Source organism: Giraffa tippelskirchi, chromosome 10 (genome assembly GCF_054371585.1).
Source record: "Giraffa tippelskirchi isolate mGirTip1 chromosome 10, T2T-mGirTip1v1.2.pri, whole genome shotgun sequence".
NCBI classification, from domain to species: domain Eukaryota; kingdom Metazoa; phylum Chordata; class Mammalia; order Artiodactyla; family Giraffidae; genus Giraffa; species Giraffa tippelskirchi.
In genome coordinates this window covers 62959746-62980395 of record NC_137284.1, presented here as the reverse complement: position 1 = coordinate 62980395, position 20650 = coordinate 62959746, and the positions used below count along the sequence as shown (strand labels likewise).

Below are 20650 nucleotides of genomic sequence, written 5' to 3'. Positions count from 1 at the left end.
TCAATGGGGGTTTGTGAGGCTCAATAAGACAGTGTTCAGGATGCGTGGTTTCTAGGCAACTTCTACCAAAAAGATGGTTCATTCCCACACCCACTGTCTCTAGCTTGGGGCAATATCCAGGGCCCTGGAATAGGTACCTCAAAGGGCAGAAAGATAAATAAGAGGAAGTGCTTCAACTGTGGGAGTTTAAGACAGGTAGGGGGTTTCCCAGGTTGCACTAGTGATAAAGAACCTGCCTGCCAATTTCAGAGACATAAGAGATGCAAGTTTAATTCCTGGGTTGTGAAGATCCCCTGAAGGAGGGCATGGCAACCCACTCCAGTGTTCTTACCTGGAGAATCCCATGTTCAGAGGAGCCTGGTGGGCTACAGTCCATAGGGTCTCAAAGAGTCGGACATGAGTGAGCAACTAAGCACACACACACACACATGCAAGATATGCAGGGCAGAAAGGATGTGAGCATCTGAAGATGTTTGGAGACAGGCTGCAGGACAGGTGTGGGTAGACCAGGGGGAACTGCTTTTTGACTGGGGCTGGGGACGGTGAATCAGGGAAGACTCCTTGGATGTGTTTGATGGACTAGAGTTTACCCAGTGATCCAGTGATGGGATGAGTGTATTCAGGGAGCACAGATAAGGTCAGAACACAGAAAGAATCGCAAGCCTTGAAGGCTGAGAGATGAGTGAAAGAGGGAGGCCAGGAAGGAAGGCAGACATGGCCAAGGAGAGTTTCTGTACTGGACAGATCTGGTTCTGATGTGGGCAGCAGGGGGACTGGTCTAGAGAGCAGGTATCGTGTTACGCCTGGAGCTTAGAGACAGGAGTAAGACTGGGGATGAGAGAACTGGGGGTTAGCCCCAGAGGGTCACCATGGAAAGGATTAAGGGTCCAAGGCAGATCTTGAGGGCACAGAGAGGACCGAGAGAGACATCAGAGTTCTCAACACAAAGTGATCATGAGACACTCAGAAGGAAAACCAGGAGGCTGAACCATGCAGATGGCCAGCAAAGGGAACAATCCGAGTGCCCCAGAGTGCCTAGCCGAGGAACTGCGATAAAGCTGACCTTGTCATTTTGTATTTATCATTTGTGGTGCAAGTACATTCAAATGCCATACAAGACACGCATGAAGTCTAGCAGGCTTTACAGAAGGCTATTCAGTCAGGAGAGCAGGATAAGTCAATTTATGCAACTGAATTTGGCCGATAAAACCCCTCGAAGCTATGATGCTCTATGCCAGGGGTCCCAGGATATAATGCCTGATGATCTGAGGTGGAGCTGATGTAATAATAATAATAGAAGTAAAGGGCACAATAAATGTAATGTGCTTGAACCATTCCAAACCCACCACCACCACCTGTCCCCCATTGGTGGAAAAATTGTCTTCGTGAAACCTGTCTCTGGTGCCAGAAAGTTTGGGGACTGCTTCTCTATGCACTGTGAGCTATTAATGTGTTTAATTTTAGATTTTATACTAAGAACCATTTCATTCATGGAAAATATGAACTGGATAGAAAATCCTATCAGTGAGCTCATGTGTCTATAAAGCAATCAAAGAGTCCATGCAGTGGTCTGGCTATTGCAGAGATTATTTTCAAATATTCATGTGCTGCTTGTTCACTTATCACCTGCTAGTAGATAAAAGGGCTTCACTGGCGGCTCAGATGATAAAGAATCTCCCTGCAATGCGGGAGAGCCAGGTTCGATACCTGAGTCAGGAAGATCCCCTGGAGAAGGGAACGACAACCCACTCCAGTATTCTTGCCGGGAAAATTCCATGGACAGAGGAGCCTAATGGGCTACAGTCCATGGGGTCACGAGGAGTCAGGCATGACTGAGTGACTAACACTTTCACTTTCAGTATATATAAACAGAAAAATGGAAGCAGGGACTAAACGTTTAACAAAAATGATTGGGGGGAAATACAGCCAAGTTGAGCACATCTGGCTATGACTGTTGTGAGCTGGACTAGGCCAATCTGCTGCTGCTGCTGCTAAGTCGCTTCAGTCGTGTCCGACTCTGTGCGACCCCATAGACGGCAGCCCACCAGGCTCTGCCATCCCTGGGATTCTCCAGGCAAGAATACTGGAGTGGGTTGCCATTTCCTTCTCCAGTGCATGAAAGGGAAAAGTGAAAGTGAAGTCGCTCAGTCGTGTCCGACTCTTAGCGACCCCATAGACTGTAGCCTACCAGGCTCCTCCATCCACGGGATTTTCCAGGCAAGAGTACTGGAGTGGGGTGCCATTGCCTTCTCCGTAGGCCAATCTAGGTATTCACAATTTGTCAGACTCTTTTTGATGACTGTCGGCAGCAGCCTCTGGAGATTAGAAGTTGGCAGGTGTGATCTGGCCCCTAGACAACCTTGCTATTAGGTGTTATGTTTCATTTAAAGCAAGTTTCAGACAGAATTCTACCCTATGTTCAGTTACATATTAACAAGTAGGCATAAAAACATGTATTGAAAACTGGGTCCAAATCCCAGTTCTCTGTCTCTTTAAGTACTTTGACAAGTACTTTGCATAAAATGATCACTCTGAGGCAAACACAACAATATTCTTATGATGGGACCAACTAACTTCTTAATAAGATCAGGTAAAGGGATTCCTTATTAGGGGATGAGGGTAAGAGTGAAAGCTTCAGGTGAACATCAAAAGGACTCAGCTACTCACCTGGCTTTGAAGTACGGACTACTGACTATGGTATTTCAAGGGTTAACTCAGCACCCATCAAGGTAAGTAACTTACACGTACACATATCCGTGTTACTGTTTAAACTAAAGTACCTTAAGGTGAATTACAAAAAAATTATAATAATTATCTTTCTTTTTGCATGAATATAGAAAAAGTCACTGTGGTAGGTTTAGTAATGGCCCTTAAAAATGTTCATGTTCTAATCCTTATAATTTGTGAATATTATCTTATGTGGCAGAAGGACAGGTGTGATTAAGTTAGGCATTTTGAGTTGGGAAGGTTATCCTGGATAATCTGTAGGCCCAACGTGTAATCATGAGTGTCTTTATAAGATGAAAGCAGAGGGAGAATAGACCATGGAAGAGGTGATGTGATGATGGAATTACAGACGATGAAGTGGAGGAAGACGGAGGAAGAGGCCACTGGCCAAAGAACACAGGTGACCTCCAGGAGTTGAGGAAGTCAGGAAAACAACTGCTCCCCCCAGAACATCCAAGGGAGGCCAGCCCTACTAACATCTTGTCCAGTGAAGCTGACTTTGGACTTCTAACTTTCAGAACTGTCAGAGAACACATTTACATTCTTTGAAGCCACTAAATTTGTGGTCATTCATTACAGTGGCAATAGGAAATGACTATAGCCATCAAGATTAATGTTAGCAGCATCTTGGTCCAGCTCATGGAAATTTCCACAGGAGCTGTTTTGAAAATCCTTGCTATATATGGCTGACATTTCTTGGATTATTAAAAAAAAGGCTGCACTGAGGGCCATAGAGAAAGGAGAGGAACAAATGGTGAGAATTTTAAACTGTTTTTAGGAACAAAATCAAAATCAGCCCCTGGATCTGTAAAAAGTAAACTATTTAACTGCCTCTCACCAGACACAGTGGGTCTAGATCAACATTTGAATGAAAATCAAATACAAGGAAGCCATGATGTTTCATTAAATTCATTATGACTGTTTCCTGGCCAGGTACCAGGTAAGCCAGGGCCACAGTCCAGCCAAAGGGCCCCTGATGACAAGTAACTCTCTCATTAATTCAATACTCAAATGGGCTGCTTTACAGACTGAGCATTACGCTGTCTTTGTGGCACCCCACTCCAGTACTCTTGCCTGGAAAATCCCATGGACAGAGGAGCCTGGTAGGCTGCAGCCCATGGGGTCGCTAAGGGTTGGACACAACTGAGCGACTTCACTTTCACTTTTCCCTTTCGTGCACTGGAGAAGGAACTGGCAACCCACTCCAGTGTTCTTGCCTGGAGAATCCCAGGGACGGGGGAGCCTGGTGGGCTGCCATCTATGGGGTCACACAGAGTCAGACACGACTGAAGTGACTCAGCAGCAGCAGTCCCACTGGAGAAAATTAACATAGCAAAATAACATATCAAAGTGAAGTTAGAGGAATCCAACTAGACAAAGGAAAGAGTTTTAAGAAACAGAATGCTCTTGATTTTCAGGTTAGAGATGGAGAAATTGCCTGGTTCCTATTTTATGCCAGGATAGGACTGAGGGATTGAAAATCAGAACTTTTTGTTTGAAGGAACGGTCAGCTGTGCATTTGGGAGAGAGAATTCAAAGCATTGCTGTGAAACCAGATTTAATCTAAGATATGGAAGAACTGGAAAAGCCTTGGTTTCATCATTTAGGTACTTGCTCCCAGGTTATTACAGAAATTAAATAAGACCCTGCCTAAGTCTGTCATTACCTAGCTCAGTCTTTGCACATTGGCACATAGTCAATGGCAGCTGTTAGTTACAAAAGGAGATTGCTATGATCAGAACTTCAGGGAGAAGGAGAGAAATGCCAAAATGCTAGACCCTGAGTTGTTCTAGGGGCCTCTGGATAAGTGCCTTCTATGTACACGGGTGACTATATGCTCCATAAGTAACATTATCTAAACTGAACCAGCAGTTATATTTAAAATGGATAACCAACAAGGACCTACTGTATAGCACAGGGAACTCTGCTCAATGTCCTGTGGCAGCCTGGATGGAAAGGAAGTTTGAGGGAGAATGGACCCACGATATGTATGGCTGAGTCCTTTCGCTGTTCACCTGAAACTATAACAACATTGTTACTTGAATATACCTCAGTACAAAATAAAAAGTCAATAAAAAAAGTAAAGTGAACCAGCAGTGACCATGAAGGATAAGAAAACAATCACTTTCAATAGAATGGTTCCTGGATTCCGGGCTAAATACTAGATAACTATTTGGGCAGGTCACTACATCTTGCTAACCACACAAGTTACCCCCTAAGTCAACATCTTAATACAATACTGGCTTCTTTCTTCAAGCTGGCAGAAGCCCTGCTGAATAACAAAATTTTGCTCCCCGCTTTCAAAATTTACAATTCCCCTGGTTCCTAATTAGCAAGACTCTAAAGAAAGAAGGAAAGGCAAACAGCAGGGGAGGCAGAGGGAAGAATGACAAAACTGACTTTCTCTAGGATCTTTGGGGGCCATTTTAGAATGATTGAGATGGCTTTAGACTTGTAAGAGGGTTCCATGACTATGAAGGGCAAAGAACATTCAGTACAAAAGTAGAATGCCTTCACTTCCTGCAGTGTCGACAGCAAGGGCTCTTCTCCACCTAGAATATTCCAGTTGGCCTCTACTGAAGGCTAGTCAGAGGTTTCTCTTCTTCTCAGTATGTAACCAGACCTCTGTGATTTCTCAGACAGGACCGCAGATCTTGGTGGAGGAGAAACCCAAGCCTCTGACTGAGCTGGATGTATTAGGGATTGGATAACTTGTAATAGGTGATTTCAGCCCTTTCCCTTTGAGCAAGAAATAGAAAGGGAAAAGGAAGAAAGCAGCGCAACAGTAAAATGAAAAGGATGTAAAGGGCAAAAATAAAGTGGTGAAGTGTTTTCACTGAAGTGAGCTTGCATTGGGCTGAAATCCCATTCAGGTATATCATAGCTAGGTTTTAGTCTGAGGCGATGGGCAAGTGCTAAAATTCTAGAACAATGAAAACACTCTCCCAGCCGTCGGTTTCCTAGTACTCTTCTGTAAATGTGAACAAGTGTCTCTCTGTTCTAAGTCATTATCTTCATTATTGCTTACAAGACTTTAATAAAGGACTTTATCCTTTATTGGGGTATTAACTCCATCAGGAAGGGGACATGGTAACTGCAGGCTCCCTTTCCTGCAGTGCAGGGCTGAGTTCCACCTTCTCTAGCAGCATTTACATCATTCCTATGCAGGAGTTGGGGGTGAGGGTGGGGTTGGTTCACAGCATGGTGGAGAGAATGAGCATCAGGCTTATAAACTGTCCAAGTGGGACAGCGGTATGGTTGGTTTAAAAGGCTGAACTGAGCTGGTATGGATGTAAATCCTGAGGAAACAAGTTACTGGTAACCATGTAGGCCTCCTGAATGCAAAGGGTATAAGTTGTCTCTGGAGGGAGGCGTCCACGATGCTGGCTTTGCTTTAAGTCTCTCAAATGTTGTTTTAGCTTGTGGGCCTGCAAACTTTGGGTAGGTAAAGTCCCTGTATACTCATATGCTTCTGCGCCTGTGGCAAGGGCAGACATCTTTCTACAAATATTCAGTGTCTTCATTCGTTTGTTCTATATATTAATTTTTAACTTTTGAAGTAATTTGAGACTTATGAAAAAGTTGCCAACATACAGGATATTATGGGATATGGGATATTAATTCCCATGGCCCTTTACCCAGACACCCTAAACATTTCCTTTATCAACACTGTGTCTGTGACCCATATATTACTCATTTTCTGAAACATTTAATAGTAAGTTGCAGATATGCTATTCCTTTACCCATAATACATCAGTATCTTTCATACAAAAAAAAGTACTTTCTCTTATATAATACAGGAAAATTATAAACATTAAAAAATGATCACCGATACAGTATTATTTACTCTGTGTTTTTGTTGTTTTAGTCGCTAAGTTGTGTCTGACTCTTTGAGACCCCATGGACTGTAGCCCGCCAGGCTCCTCTGTCCATGGCATTTCCCAGGCAAGAATACTGGAGTGGGTTACCATTTTCTTCTCCAGAGGATCCTCCCAACCCAGGGATCAAACCCACATCTCCTGTGTTGGCAGCCAGATTCTTTACCACTGAACTACCAGGGAAGCCCAACAACAATAGTATTATTTACTCTATAGGCCTAAGTTATTCTGCCAAGTGTTCCATTAATTCTTTTTAATTTTAAAAGAAACATTTTCATTCTTTAGTAAAGGATTATTTATACACAGAAAAATTCACCCTTTAAAGTGTATGGCTCTAAGTGGTCCAGTCCACACCTAGGAGGCCTCCAATAGTCTGGGCTGAGGATGGTACCCTTACCCTCCCCAAGCAGTGGGACCTCTCTAAAGGTCTGCACAGGTTTCATTCCTGCAGACTTTAGTCTGTTGCTTTCCCTCAGCTGCCATAGTTTCACGGTTTGTGCTCTAAAGGTGACAGCGTTTGCTGTACTTCCCCCTGCAGGTTAAGGTTTTTGTCCCATGGGGGCTTCATGTCTTTCCCTGCTGCCCCCCTCCCCTAGGTCTGCCTCTTCAGGGAAACTTTGGGACTCAGCCTGTCCCCAGTCTCTCTCTTGAGCGCTGGTGAGGTCCCAGAAGAGTCTACAGGTGGGGGGCTGTGAATCTTCTTTGTGCCTGAAGCTCCGCAGGGTTCTGCCTTCTCACACTAGCCCACCCTCAGCCTTGAGCAGTTTGTTAAGAATTGTAGCTGAATTCTTCTTACTAGCTGGGATGATATCTGTCATCTCCAGTAGGTAAGTGCCCATGCCCTGTCTCTCCATGGAGGAGCCTGTGTTTCTTCAGATTTTGTGTAAGTTGGTTCTCCTGCAACCACAGCTCTATGATAAATTCAAGGAAAGTTGTGACTTCAAAGATTAGTTTAGCATCTTTGGTGAGGTTTTAAGAATAAAAGCTGCCTTTTCTAGTTTTCTACATCCTAGGAGGAAGCCAGACATCCATTTTACATTTTTTGCTCATCTATGAATTGGATTTTCCCCCTTATAGCACCTGAGAAAACATTTAGAAAGAAAACCTGTTGTTTACTGACATACCAGTAATAGACCCCCTCCCTCAATCTATTAAGATATTTAGATGTTGTTGTTGTTTAGTCGCTAAGTTGTGTCCAACTGTTTGTGACCCAGTGGACTGCAGCCTGCTAGACTCCTCTGTCCATGGAATTCTCCAGGCAAGAACACAGGAGTGGGTTGCCATTTCCTTCTCCAGGGGATCTTCCCGACCGAGGGATTGAACCTGCTTCTCCTGCAGTGGCAGGCAGATTCTCTGCCACTGATTCACCAAAAATATTCAGATAGTTGTACATTATCCTTAGAACTTTTAGAGCATACAACTCTTAGAACTCTCTCTCCCAGAAAATAAGCAGTCATCTGAAAAGTTAAAAAGATCACGTCTTTAGCACAAAGGATCTAAGACTGAGATATAGTGGTTAAGAAACTGGTTTGAAATGTGGACTTAATTACACCTTTAGAGAGACAGGTTCTTTCTTGCAGGATGGCTTCTGACCCATCCTGAAAATCATTGCCTGTCATTTTCCTGAACCTTGTAAGGGGAAAAAAGTCTGATTGGGAAGCATTCACCTCCTCCAAGCTAAGGCGTGGACTTATTTGCTAAAGGCATTCAGCCACATAGTCTACTCTGAAAGTTATAAGGAGCCTTCAAGTATTTTGAAGGGAAACTGGTGATTAAAAAGGAAAAACAAAAAACCCTGCCTTTATTATAAGAAACCCAGCTGCCTGGAATAAGTACAATGTTAACAATGATATATAAAAAGTCTATGTTATGAAGTAATGCAAAATAAATTCCTGAATGTGGAGCTGATTCTAACACGATAATCGGCTAGTCTGAGGCTTTTCCCCCAGGGCATGGCAATGAAGCCACAGTAGCTTTTAACTTCTCAAGGAAATGGTGTCATTTCTTAAAAGCGGCTGGTCAGTCATAAACATTTATTGAACATGTTCTAGATTAGCTGCTGTAGGAATCTAAAAGTTTGTAAAATAATTAATTATTCTGAATAATTGTCAGAAAGGTATCAAGTTCTTTCTGAACCCTCATTTTCTAAATATATAATCCCTAGTAATAATTGACCCTCACACCATAGTTCCAGCCCCTTTTTTCCCTATACTATTCTGTCTTTTGCCTTGTCTGGGGAATCCTATGGACAGAGAAGCCTGGCAAGCTACAGTGCATGGGGTCGCAAAGAGTGAGACACAACCGACTGACTGAGCAAGCACGCTGTCCCTTGGGGCTGGAACAAAGCCAGCTACAGATTTTTCCCATGAACCTTTCATCTCCCCTGCACCTGGTTAGGAACCCAACTGACTCCCCAAATCAGGTACCTGTGCTATCAGGCATGTCCTTGACAACCCCAAACTACCTTGCAACCAAGGACCTGGTTGAATAAAAATGTCCTCATTCCCCTGCTCCCCAAAAATCTGAGAAAGCTAATTTACGCCAAAGTGTCATTTACGGATACATCTTTCTTTAGAGGATACCTTTCTCGTCATTTTTGCTTTTAATTCTCTTTTTGATGAGAACAGAGAGTGGCAGCATCCCAGGCAGGAATCTTCCCACTGTCCTTCACCTCACTCTAAGGGATGGGCACCGAGTCTGTATAACCGACTAGCCTGTATGCAGACACACCTTCCATCCTTCCCAGTAAAGAAGATGTTGCAGCCCACTCTTGGTAGAGCATGTTTTCCAGGTTGTGTAATGAGGTTGGGCTGTGTGATTCATATATTCCCTCCTATTCCTCTTCATCCACAACTGGGTGTTGTTTTCCAAATAGGGAAAGGAGTACATCAAGACTGTACATTGTCACCCTGCTTATTTAACTTATATGCAGAGTACATCATGAGAAATGCTGGACTGAATGAAGCACAAGCTGGAATCAAGATTGCCAAGAGAATTATCAATAACCTCAGATGTGCAGATGACACTACCCTTATGGCAGAAAGTGAAGAAGAACTAAAGAGCCTCTTGATAAAAGTGAAAGAAGAGAATGAAAAAGTTGGCTTAAAACTCAGCATTCAGAAAACTAAGATCATGGCATCGGGTCCCATCACTTCATGGCAAATAGGTGGGAAAACAATGGAAACAGTGACAGATTTTATTTTTGGGGCTCCAAAATCACTGCAGATGGTGATTGCAGCCATGAAATTAAAAAGACGCTTACTCGTTGGAAGGAAAGTTATGACCAACCTAGACAGCATATTAAAAAGCAGAGACATTACTTTGCCAACAAAGGTCCATCTAGTCAAAGCTATGGTTTTTCCAGTGGTCACGTATGGATGAGAGAGTTGGACTATAAAGAAAGCTGAGTAACAAAGAATTGATGCTTTTGAACTGTGGTGTTGGAGAAGATGCTTGAAAGTCCCTTGGACAGCAAGGAGATCCAATCAGTCCATCCTAAAGGAAATCAGTCCTGAATGTTTATTGGAAGGACTGATGCTGAAGCTGAAACTCCAATACTTTGGCCACCTGATGCAAACTGACTTATTAGAAAAGACCCTGATGCTGGGAAAGATTGAAGGCGGGAAGAGACGGGGACAACAGAGAATGAGATGGTTGGATGGCATCACCAACTCAATGGACACGAGTTTGAGTAAACTCCGGGAGTTGGTGATGGACAGGGAAGCCTGGTGTGCTGCAGTCTACGGGCTCACAAAGAGTCAGACACAGCTGAGTGACTGAGCTGAACTGAACTGATTCCTCTTCATCATACCTGTGTTGGCAGTGCAATCTTTACAGAAAGGAGAGATTTTCCTCCTCTCCCTTGTCCTGCTTGGATCTCCAGCTTGGAATCAGAGTATTGGTTTACTGTTTGGGGCTTACCCAATAGGCTCAGATCCACATCCAAGGTTCTGGGGTTTCTAACACCACCAGGTTTCCTGGTGACTATTCTGTAAATTGAACAAAGAATGATCCCCGCCTGTTTCCTCTAACCAACTAAGCAACAAAGAGAAGGGGCACTCCTTCTTAAGGGGTGAGTCTCCTTGGATAGACCTGAGACATCTGTGCATAAATACTGCCTGCAAACCCTCCATGCTAGAGCCTTGTGCTTGGCTCAAGGGTTAACAGGGTAAAAGAGACATTTAGCAAATGAATTCTCTGCAATTTGACCACAGTTAGGAACTTTCTATCAGTCCTCTAGAGTTGAAAATCTATAACCCTCTACCTGCCATCCATTTAGAAATTCTACATGAAAGAGATGAAGGGTTCTGCCAAGTTGGCTGCAGAGTTCTGCCAAGCCAGCCTGCTACAACAGGCTAGGGTTGGGAGCAGAAAGGATTGAACACTTCACTTACCAACAAGAGAATCTCCACTTACGTTCATTTTATTTTTACTCTTGTGTATAAAATTGGTCTCAATGAAAGAATTCTCTCCTAGCGAAGTGTGCAAAGATATGTAAAAGACTACTTGTTGAAACATTATTTGTAATAGGGAAATACTGGAAACAACCCAAATGCCCATCAATAGGATAATGCAGTCTAGTTATTTAATGGAATACTGTAGAGCAGAGGAAATTAACTAGAACTACATATATGTATCAAGATAAATTTCAAATAGATAGTGTTGATATTTAAAATACAAATTAGAAAATGAATAGCTAACACAACACTGTCAAGCAACTATACTACAATAAATATTAGTTTAAAATAAAATATAAATTACATGCATAAATGTATAATTACTTGAAGTTTAAATATTAAGAACAATATTATGCACAGCTTTAGAGCACACACGTGTGTAGTTAAAGTATAAAAGCAGAGATATGAGTGATGCATATCAATTCAGAGACAAATTTCCTCTCTCCTTCAGGGAACCAGATTGGGTACCTTGGGGGTTTCGATGGTATCTGCACTATTTCATTTTTTAATACTGTGGTATACCAGTGTTTGTGTTTTTCCATATAAAATGTTGTATCTGAAATATTTCATTATGACACTTGTAAAAAGAAAGGGTTTTGTGAATCTGAGTCAGGTGTAGTGAGGGGGATTAACCTAGAGCTTGTTATACAAAGTGAAAAGTCAGAGAAAAGAAACAAATATTATATTAATGCCTATATGTGGAATAGAGAAAAGCAGTACTGATGATCTTATATGTAGAGAAGGAATGGAGACACAGACATAGAGAACAAACTTGTGGACACAGCGGGGAAAGAAGAGGGTAGGACAAACTCAGAGAGTAGCATTGACATATATACACTATCATGTGAAAAATAAGTAGCTAGTGGGAAGCTGATGTGCAGCACAGGGAGCCCAGCCTGGTGCTCTGTGATGGCCTAGAGGAGTAGGGTGAAGAGGGTGGGAGGGAAGCTCAAGAGGGAGTGGATATACATATAATTATGGCTGATTTGCGTTGTTGTATGGCAGAAATCAACACAAAATTGTAAAGCAATTATTCTCCAATTAAAAAATAAAACTAATTAGTAACCACATTGAAAAAGAAAAAAAAAGGGGGGGGGGTGGGTTTCAGTGTTTAAAAAGCTTGAAAGTCAATGAGCTAGGACAAGGGGCTCTGAAATGCTGATAATTCAAAGGTAGGTAAAATGGTCTCCAAGCAACCCTTTGTGGCCCCTTCCAGGAGTGACCTCCTAAAGCCCGTCCTGCCTTCTGGAGCTATGGCTCTCAAGCCTGCCTATGGCAAAAATGCATATTTTATCCCTACCCCACTCTTGATTCTCCTTTAGTTGGTCTGAGGTTTTTATTGAGCATACCAGTGATTCTAGTGATCATGGTCAGGATATCTTTGAGATAGATGCTAATGGTAAGCAAACCAAATTCTGGGAGCCTGTGGTCTTTCAAACCTTTGCCAGAGACTTACTGCTTACAATGATCTAGAGTGAGGCAGGGGTTGCTGCAGGGTCCAAGCAGCATCAGTGCTACGACTTTGTAGACTTGTTAGTGATAACTCCTGGCTCATGTGCAGCATCATGAAAACCTTGTAAACCTGTGTGGTTTTGAAGATGGGGGTACAGGAACAGCAGATAATGGGAAGATATGATCGGGTAAGCTAACAACAAGTATTGAAAGGAAAAGATGATTTTCTCTAAATTCAGTTCCAAATTTAGGAGGTATTGAATTTAGATGAATAGATTTATGTTACTACAATATGATCAGGGATGCAACAAACAGTGTGTGGCGAATTATATAAATGCTCCTTGGCATTAATTGGGGAGAGATGCTGTTAAACCCTCTTGTATTCCATTATTAAGATAATACACAATTTCAACATATCAAAAATATATAAATTATAAAGAAGATTATAAAAATCACAATATCACCACTGAAATAACAGTTGCTTGTTACTTGTGATGTCAAGTTCATAGTTTGAAACTGGCAAAGGTGGGAGGGAGTATTTACACTACAGAAACAGACAAATGCCATAAGTCAACCTCTTTCCTTCTATCCTAAAAAAGCAGTTAAAATTTTTACTACATTGATCCCATTGAGCACTGAGCTCATCTTCCTTACATATGCTCAGTTCAGTTCAGTTCAGTCGCTCAGTTGTGTCCGACTCTTTGTGACCCCATGAATCGCAGCACGCCAGGCCTCCCTGTCCATCACCAACTCCCGGAATTTACCCAAACCCATGTCCATCGAGTCAGTGATGCCATCCAGCCATCTCATCCTCTGTCGTCCCCTTCTCCTCCTGCCCCCAATCCTTCCCAGCATTAGCGTCTTTTCCAATGAGTCAGCTCTTCGCATGAGGTGGCCAAAGCATTGGAGTTTCAGCTTCAACATCAGTCCTTCCAATGAACACCCAGGACTGATCTCCTTTAGGATGGACTGGTTGTATTTCCCCCCAAATTTAGATAATGCTATAATGCAGATATAAAAAATTATTTTTGATGTAGACTATTTTTAAAGTCTTCACTGTTTGTCACAATATTGCTTCAGTTTTATGTTTTGGTTTTTTGACCTTGAGACATGTGGGATCTTACCTCCCTGACCAGGGATCAAACCCACACCCCCGGCACTGGAAGGTGAAGTCTTAACCCTGGACCACCAGGGTGGTCTCCATAATGTACTTTTGAAAGTGCAAATATATATCTGACTAACAGGTATATTCTGAGTTATTTTGGGAAACTAACAAGACCATCCGTCTCACATATTTTGTGCAGGGGGAGCAAGGACCTCAGGGCTTCCCAGGGCCAAAGGGCATGACAGGCCATGGCCTCCCTGGCCAGAAGGTAAGTATTTCAGGACTGAAGGGAAACGCTCAGCTTTAGGATCTCAACAGCTTAACTTGAACCCTGGAAGGGCTCTCATGAACTTGTCACTCCTTTCCTTACAACGCTTGGAGAAAAAAAACCACTTCAGATTGAATCCTTATGCATTTCTTTTCCTAACTACTAACACGTTTACTTTGTGAAATCTCATTTTCTTCAAACTCAAAAGCCAGCTGATGAGGAATAAATCCTTATAACCTACCCACATGGAAGATACCAGATAATTCAGGTGTTAACTTGTGTAATAGCTGAAGTTTCTAAAGTCAGTGAACTGATCAGATGGCATTTCATGGTCTCCTCACCTTGGGGTCTCTAGTTCATCATGAATTAGATAATGGTGCCTGTGCACATGCACGCTCAGTTGCTTCAGTCATGACCAACTCCTTGTGACCCTTTGGACTGTAGCCCACCAGGCTCCTCTGTCCATGCGATTTTCCGGGCAACAATACTGGAGTGGGTTGCCATGCCCTCCTCCAGGGGATCTTCGCCACCCAGGGATTGAACCTGTGTCTCCTGCAGCTCCTGCACTGCAGGAGGATTCTTTACCATCTGAGCCGGGGGGAAGCCCCTATGGTACCTGGGAGGATGTAAATAAAATGCCCCCTATTTTTTCATATAGTATATTCATACCAACAAGAACCCAGGGTCTTCAAGAGGTACCTCAGTTGCAAAGAAATGAAACTTCAGAGTTTTCCTTATTTGGCTTTAATATTCAAAATCTAAACTTATCTTTTTATTGTATTGTAAAGGGAGAGCACGGAGAACGGGGCGATGCGGGAAAGAAAGGTGATAAAGGGGAAATTGGAGATCCCGGACCCCAAGGAGAACAGGCAAGAAGTGATTTTTAACATCTTACTGTCATTGTACACATTAACTGGTTGCAACCTTCATTGACTATTACTCTTCTTCCACTAAGTAGGGGTTACAAGGACCAAAAGGAGACCAAGGACTTACAGTGAGTATCCATCCTAGAGGGTAATTGAGGGGCTTGTGCTCACAGAATGATTACATTTCTGTTTTCACATTAGAAGTAGGACTTCCTTTGACACAGAATTACTGCAGGCTTCAATGGAGGGGGTGCCTGAATCTGAATGTGAGGGGGACTTTACCCCGGCAGCCCGTATCCAGCCTCTTTGTAGACATTAACTACCCTCCCTGACCTGTGGTAGAAATATTGACAAAGAGGTGAGCCATTTAAAACAAACCAAATGAACAAGGGACTTTTTATTTTTCAGAATAGGGGCTCTTTTTTTTGTTTTTTTTCTGAACTAGTTCCTTTAAGTGCTCTGAGAAGAACAACAATCACAAAATTGGGATTACTTTCATGTACTGATTCACTTATTCAACAAATAGTCGTGATGATGTGCAAACTTTTCCCTTTTCTTCTCTCTTTTGTTCTCTTTGGTTTGCTCCATCGCAAACACAAAGCTGACCCCTGAAAGCCCCACAAGATGGGAAGGGTCTAGAATTTCTATAGCAAAGTTTAATTCTTCCTCAGAGTATCTTTGAGATACCTTTCCTGGAGTTGGGAGAAAACAGGGAACTTTTCTTGTTCCCTTTTTGATGGGTCATGGTCTGGGGATGTTGATCTTGTATGTGCAGTGTCAGGAAACCCAGAGGTGAGAGTTCACGTGATGAAGGCGAGAGCTGGCATGTGACACACAGAACTGTGCATGGTTTTTATGGCCCATCTGCTTTTTTCTCTTTGCTGTTCCACACCATAGGTCAGACCCTCCCCAGATACCTATGGAGGATAAAGCAGCTACATATGCAGCAATTTCTTGCCTGGAGAATCCCAGGGACGGTGGAGCCTGGTGGGCTGCCGTCTATGGGGTCGCACAGAGTCGGACACGACTGAAGCGACTTAGCAGCAGCATGCAGCAATTTCTCCCTAAATGTAGCAGAGGAGGGTGTATGTTAAATGCCCAGAGGAATGTTCCCCGTAGGTTTATACCCTCCCTCCCATCCCTGCATGGAGAGGGGAACTGTCTTCCTTCATCCATGCACTTGCTCATTCATTTCAACCAACAATTATTGGGCACATCCCCTGGGTCAGGGTCTGAGACAGGCATGGGAGTAAGAGTTGAGAATAAGAGACCGCATCTCTGGACTCAAGTCTAACAGGAGAGAAAGGCAGGCAGAGGATGTTCACCTGTAGTTTGATAAAGGCTGTGACAGAGGTGATATGTAGGTCCAGAGCAGACAAAATGAGGTATGATTTGATGCAAATTCTCTTTTCCTTCACTCTTCCCTTTGTCTAGCATTTAGAAAGCCAAGGTCAGCATTAAATGAGATTCTAGTATGTGACAGTCTCTTTCATATCAGTACCACCCTGACCCAGTACTGCAGGGTGCCTGGGGGACCCAGGTAGAGTATGGTCCTGACTCTGGACTGCTGGACTTCTAGTCCTTCTCCAGGTACACCTGTTCCTCCAGGTGAGGAGCGACCACCCTGCGTACACACTGCCCTGCCCCTGCACCACACTCTGGATACACAGATCTCAGAATTGTCCCCAAATGGCCTCAGGTTTGGAAGTGGACAGCACTGGCCTGTATGCATGAGGTAGCCAAGGGGCAGGCGTTTGGAGGGTATTTGACAGAGCTTGGATGCACCTCACGAGTGCTGGCTAAGACCCGGTGCAGTGTAGGACTAGTGAAAAGGGGGTCAGGGAGAAGGGGACAGGCTATAGACTGCAGCCCTCTCTTGCTCAGGACCCACATTAATGCACATAACAGACCACGAGGCAGGGAGGAGTGTCTCCCTTTCAGATAAGCCTTGCAGAAAGCTTGAGCAACACGCCCCAAGTCACCTTGCTAGCAAGGGGCAGAGCCCTTACAGCTGGAGCTGGCTTGTTGGAAGCCAGAGCCAGCCTGCTCCCTCATGAAGGCTGTTTTCGGAAGGCCTCCTTTTTCTCCCCACCACCACGCTCTCCTATCCTCACACACTCTCAGGGGCAGATTCAGTCCAGACTAACAAACTCCTCCTTTTTAAAAAAAAATTTTTTTTAATTGGAGGATAATTGCTTCACAATGCTGTATTGGTTTCTGCCATACATCAACATGAATCATTAACAGATATATATCTGTCCCCTCTCTCTTGAACTTCCCTCCCATCTGTCACACCCAACCCCACCCCTCTAGGTTGTCACAGAGCACCAGACTGAACTCCGTGTCAAACTCCCCTTTCAAGAGGCAAATACTATTGATGGGAGTTCAAGCTTTTTAATCATTCTCACCCAAGCTACTTTCAAAAAGACTTTCTCCAACTATGCCTGAAATGCTAGCGTTTCTCAGCATCTGCCTGCAATTGTTTCCTCCGTGTCCTCAAACTCTCAAGGAGGGACAGCTGTTAAAGGTGCACGTATGCACAGTTCAAAAAGGCTGATTTAATAGTACAGTAAAGTTGTATGGAGGATGAAAAAACATTTTAGGTTATAAACATAGAAAAAATATGCTTGACAAAAGTGGGTATGGAGGGGTCTCCCACGTTACACTCAAGCTCTGCTCCATGCCATCTCGCCTGCCACCCCTCTTTCAACGGCCAGCTGTACACTGGCATTTCTTAGCTCTGCCTCCAGCTTGAGCCCCTCTCCCGAGCATCAGACCTTACCTCCTACTGCCTTGCTGGACACTGCCAGCTGGGTGTCCCCCAGGTGCCTCCAACTCAGCCAGAATCAAGCTGAACCCAGTTTACTCTTCATTAGCTCGAACCTGCCCCTGTCCCTTCCCTCCCTCCCTCCAAGAGTAGCCCTGCTATCATTTATCTCCTAGACTCCCTCTTTCCCTCATCCCCTCTTCCAATTACTCACCACCCCCTTCATCTCCTTCTGCATCTCCTTCTAAGCCATCCCTTCCCATCCATCACTCCCACCACGGTTTTCCGGTGTTAATTTTCTTTGCCCGTACTATTTAGGAATCTCAGACCGCTCCCCTGGCTGCCAGAGTCAATTTTCTTAAATAAAAGTGCAACCATTTCTCTTCTCTGCCATGGACCATGTCTGTCCTCACTGCTCAGGCTAAGTCCACACTCTTCAACAAGACGCAAAGGCTCTCTAGAGCCTATCTGTGTTCCGCATTTCCTGTCATTCTTCCTGTCACATACCCTGAGTCATAAGTTTGCTCGAGTACTGTAATACACTGCGCTTTGTGTGTTTTGTCCCCTGCCTGGAAGGTTCTTCCTCCTCCTCTCTTCACCCCATTCCACCCTGGTCAGAGTCTACCCACCTCCCTGGACCACAGCACCAAGCCCACTCTCCCATCCCTGGTTATTCCGGCGGATCAGCGTGGTTCCTTGGCTCTGATCCAACGGCATAGCATTTGTTTCTTTGCCTACTTGCTACTAGACTCATGTTAACATGAGTCCTTTGAAGGATATAAATTTGACGCCTTCATCACTGGCACTGAGTAACCAAGGTTACTCAGCAATTTTAGCAGAAAGAGTGAAACCATTCATTCCAGGGACTTTAAAGCAAAGATTACATGGAAAATGTTGATCATATATAAATATGACTACTTAAAGCATATTAGACCTGGTTATGCCATAAAAACACAGTGAAAGTAATCAAATGCAACCTTGATATATAAATTGCTCTTACAAGTCAATAAAAGACAAAGATTCTAATAGAAGAAAATGGACCAAGGACACACAAAGACGATGGCCAAGAGAATACAACTGGAAGCACACATATAAAATTTAGCCTCACAAGTAGTAGATTAAGTGTAATTTAAAACAGTGAGATATTTTTCTCTATCAAATGGCAATTATATAGTAATAATAATCAGTATTGTGTCTATAAAACAAAACAGGTTTTCTTATATACTACTGTTAGAGGTGTCAGTTACCACAACTTTCCTGAAGGATAGTTAGGCAGTCTGCATCAAGAACCTTAAAATGGCCATGCCTCTGACTCCAGAAATCAAGTTTTTCAGAATAATTGGTAATATGGGAAATTAATTAGGATATATAATGTTAAGTAGAAAACTATAATCATAAAACTTGCAGTATTTTCTCTGCTTGTAAAAATTAAAAATAACTATATTAAATATGTAACATTTTCCCTGCCAGGATATACAATATAAATATATTAATATAGAAATTTTCCTTTTTAGACAGACTCTAGTTTCAGATTTATTAAATGTCTCTCTAAATGTGGAAAAAGCATGACAAAGCCTGAAAAACAAAAAAGATAACTGCTGATTCCTTTATTTCATATAATTTAAAGAATCTCATACTGGGAGTAATTTTTGTATAGCCACTTGAAATCACTGGGTTTTACTCAATTTACAGTAAAATGCCATGAATATTCTCCATATATGCTTCTGTTAAACCATGCCACTGGCTCTGTCACCTTCACCCCTGTTCTGTCATTATAGATCTTTTTCTTTAAAACTTTACTTTTGCAGCTGTTACATTTTATCTTCTTAGAAAAGGCCCGCTGCTTTTCCCCGTTGAGATTTTCTGGGCTTCTGCTTCTCTCCTCTGTTAAGTTAATCATCCCTCTCAGCTTCACATCTTTGGCAGATGTAGAATCTCGACTTCTCCAGTCCCACCCCAGTCATTTGTAAACATGCCATGAGGCACAGGGCACTGGCAGATTGACTCCTAGTATTCAGCTCATCTCAGGCCCCTCTGATGGAGCTAGTGAGGAGCAGGGCCAGGAAGGAGAACCCAGGAACCCAGGGACATTTCATGGAGAAACCCAAGGGGGAGTATTAGGAAACTAGGGAGGAGACTCGCAAATCTGGGGACTGGTACAGAAAGAGAGGAGAGAATACAGTATAGAATGAATTCTCTTTCCAACCAGGTGCTTGTCCTGGTTGGTTAGCACATGTGGTTGAAATCATGTAGCTAAGGCATATGTTGCCCACGGCATTGTCGTCCTGGGTACCTGCAGGGGATTGGTTCTAGCACACGCCCCTCCACCCAGGAGGTACTGAAGTCCATGGATGCTCACGTCCCTCATATACAATGGCGCAGTACTGTCAGCCCTCTGTATCCATGGATGCAGAACTGTAGGGAGTACATCCTTTGGGGGCCATGCCCTGCGCTAAGAGCTGTGTGTGTTACCTCGTTTAATCTCACCACAGCCCTGAGACACAGACCACTGTTAGGTCACTTCATGCCCAAGGTCACACAGCTGACAAACACCAAAGCTGCAAGTTGAACTTCAAGTCTCAGCTCTTACATTTTACAGCTCAAACACATTTCAATTATAATATATCATAGCCAACTTTTAATCTCTGTACTATGTATCTTATTTGCAGCAGCTGCTGCTGCTGCTAAGTCGCTTCAGTCATGTCCAACTCTATGCGACCCCATAGACGGCAGCCCACCAGGCTCTGCCATCCCCGGGATTCTCCAGGCAAGAACACTGGAGTGGGTTGCCATTTCCTTCTCCAATGCATGAAAGTGAAAAGTGAAAGTGAAGTCACTCAGTCGTGTTCGACTCTTCACGACCCCATGGACTGCAGCCTACCAGGCTCCCCAGTCCATGGGATTTTCTAGGCAAGAGTACTAGAGTGGGTTGCCATCGCCTTCTCCAGCAGCTGCTGCTGCTGCTGCTAAGTCGCTTCAGTCATGTCCGACTCTGTGCGACCCCATAGACGGCAGCCCACCGGGCTCCCCCGTCCCTGGGATTCTCCAGGCAAGAATACTGGAGTGGGCTGCCATTTCCTTCTCCAATGCATGAAAGTGAAAAGTGAAAGTGAAGCTGCTCAGTCGTGTC

At 43.6% G+C, this 20650-nt stretch overlaps 1 protein-coding gene across 3 annotated transcripts in view; it reads left to right on the top strand.

Annotated features, from left to right (window-relative positions):
• Positions 1-20650, top strand: part of COL28A1 (collagen type XXVIII alpha 1 chain) — a 179204-nt gene that overhangs the window by 137231 nt on the left and 21323 nt on the right. For all 3 annotated transcript variants that reach the window (XM_081531558.1, XM_081531557.1, XM_081531559.1), the window contains 3 exons: positions 13819-13887; positions 14676-14756; positions 14846-14881. In XM_081531558.1, coding sequence (XP_081387684.1) covers positions 13819-13887; positions 14676-14756; positions 14846-14881 — 186 coding nt within the window. The remainder of the gene's footprint in view (positions 1-13818; positions 13888-14675; positions 14757-14845; positions 14882-20650) is intronic.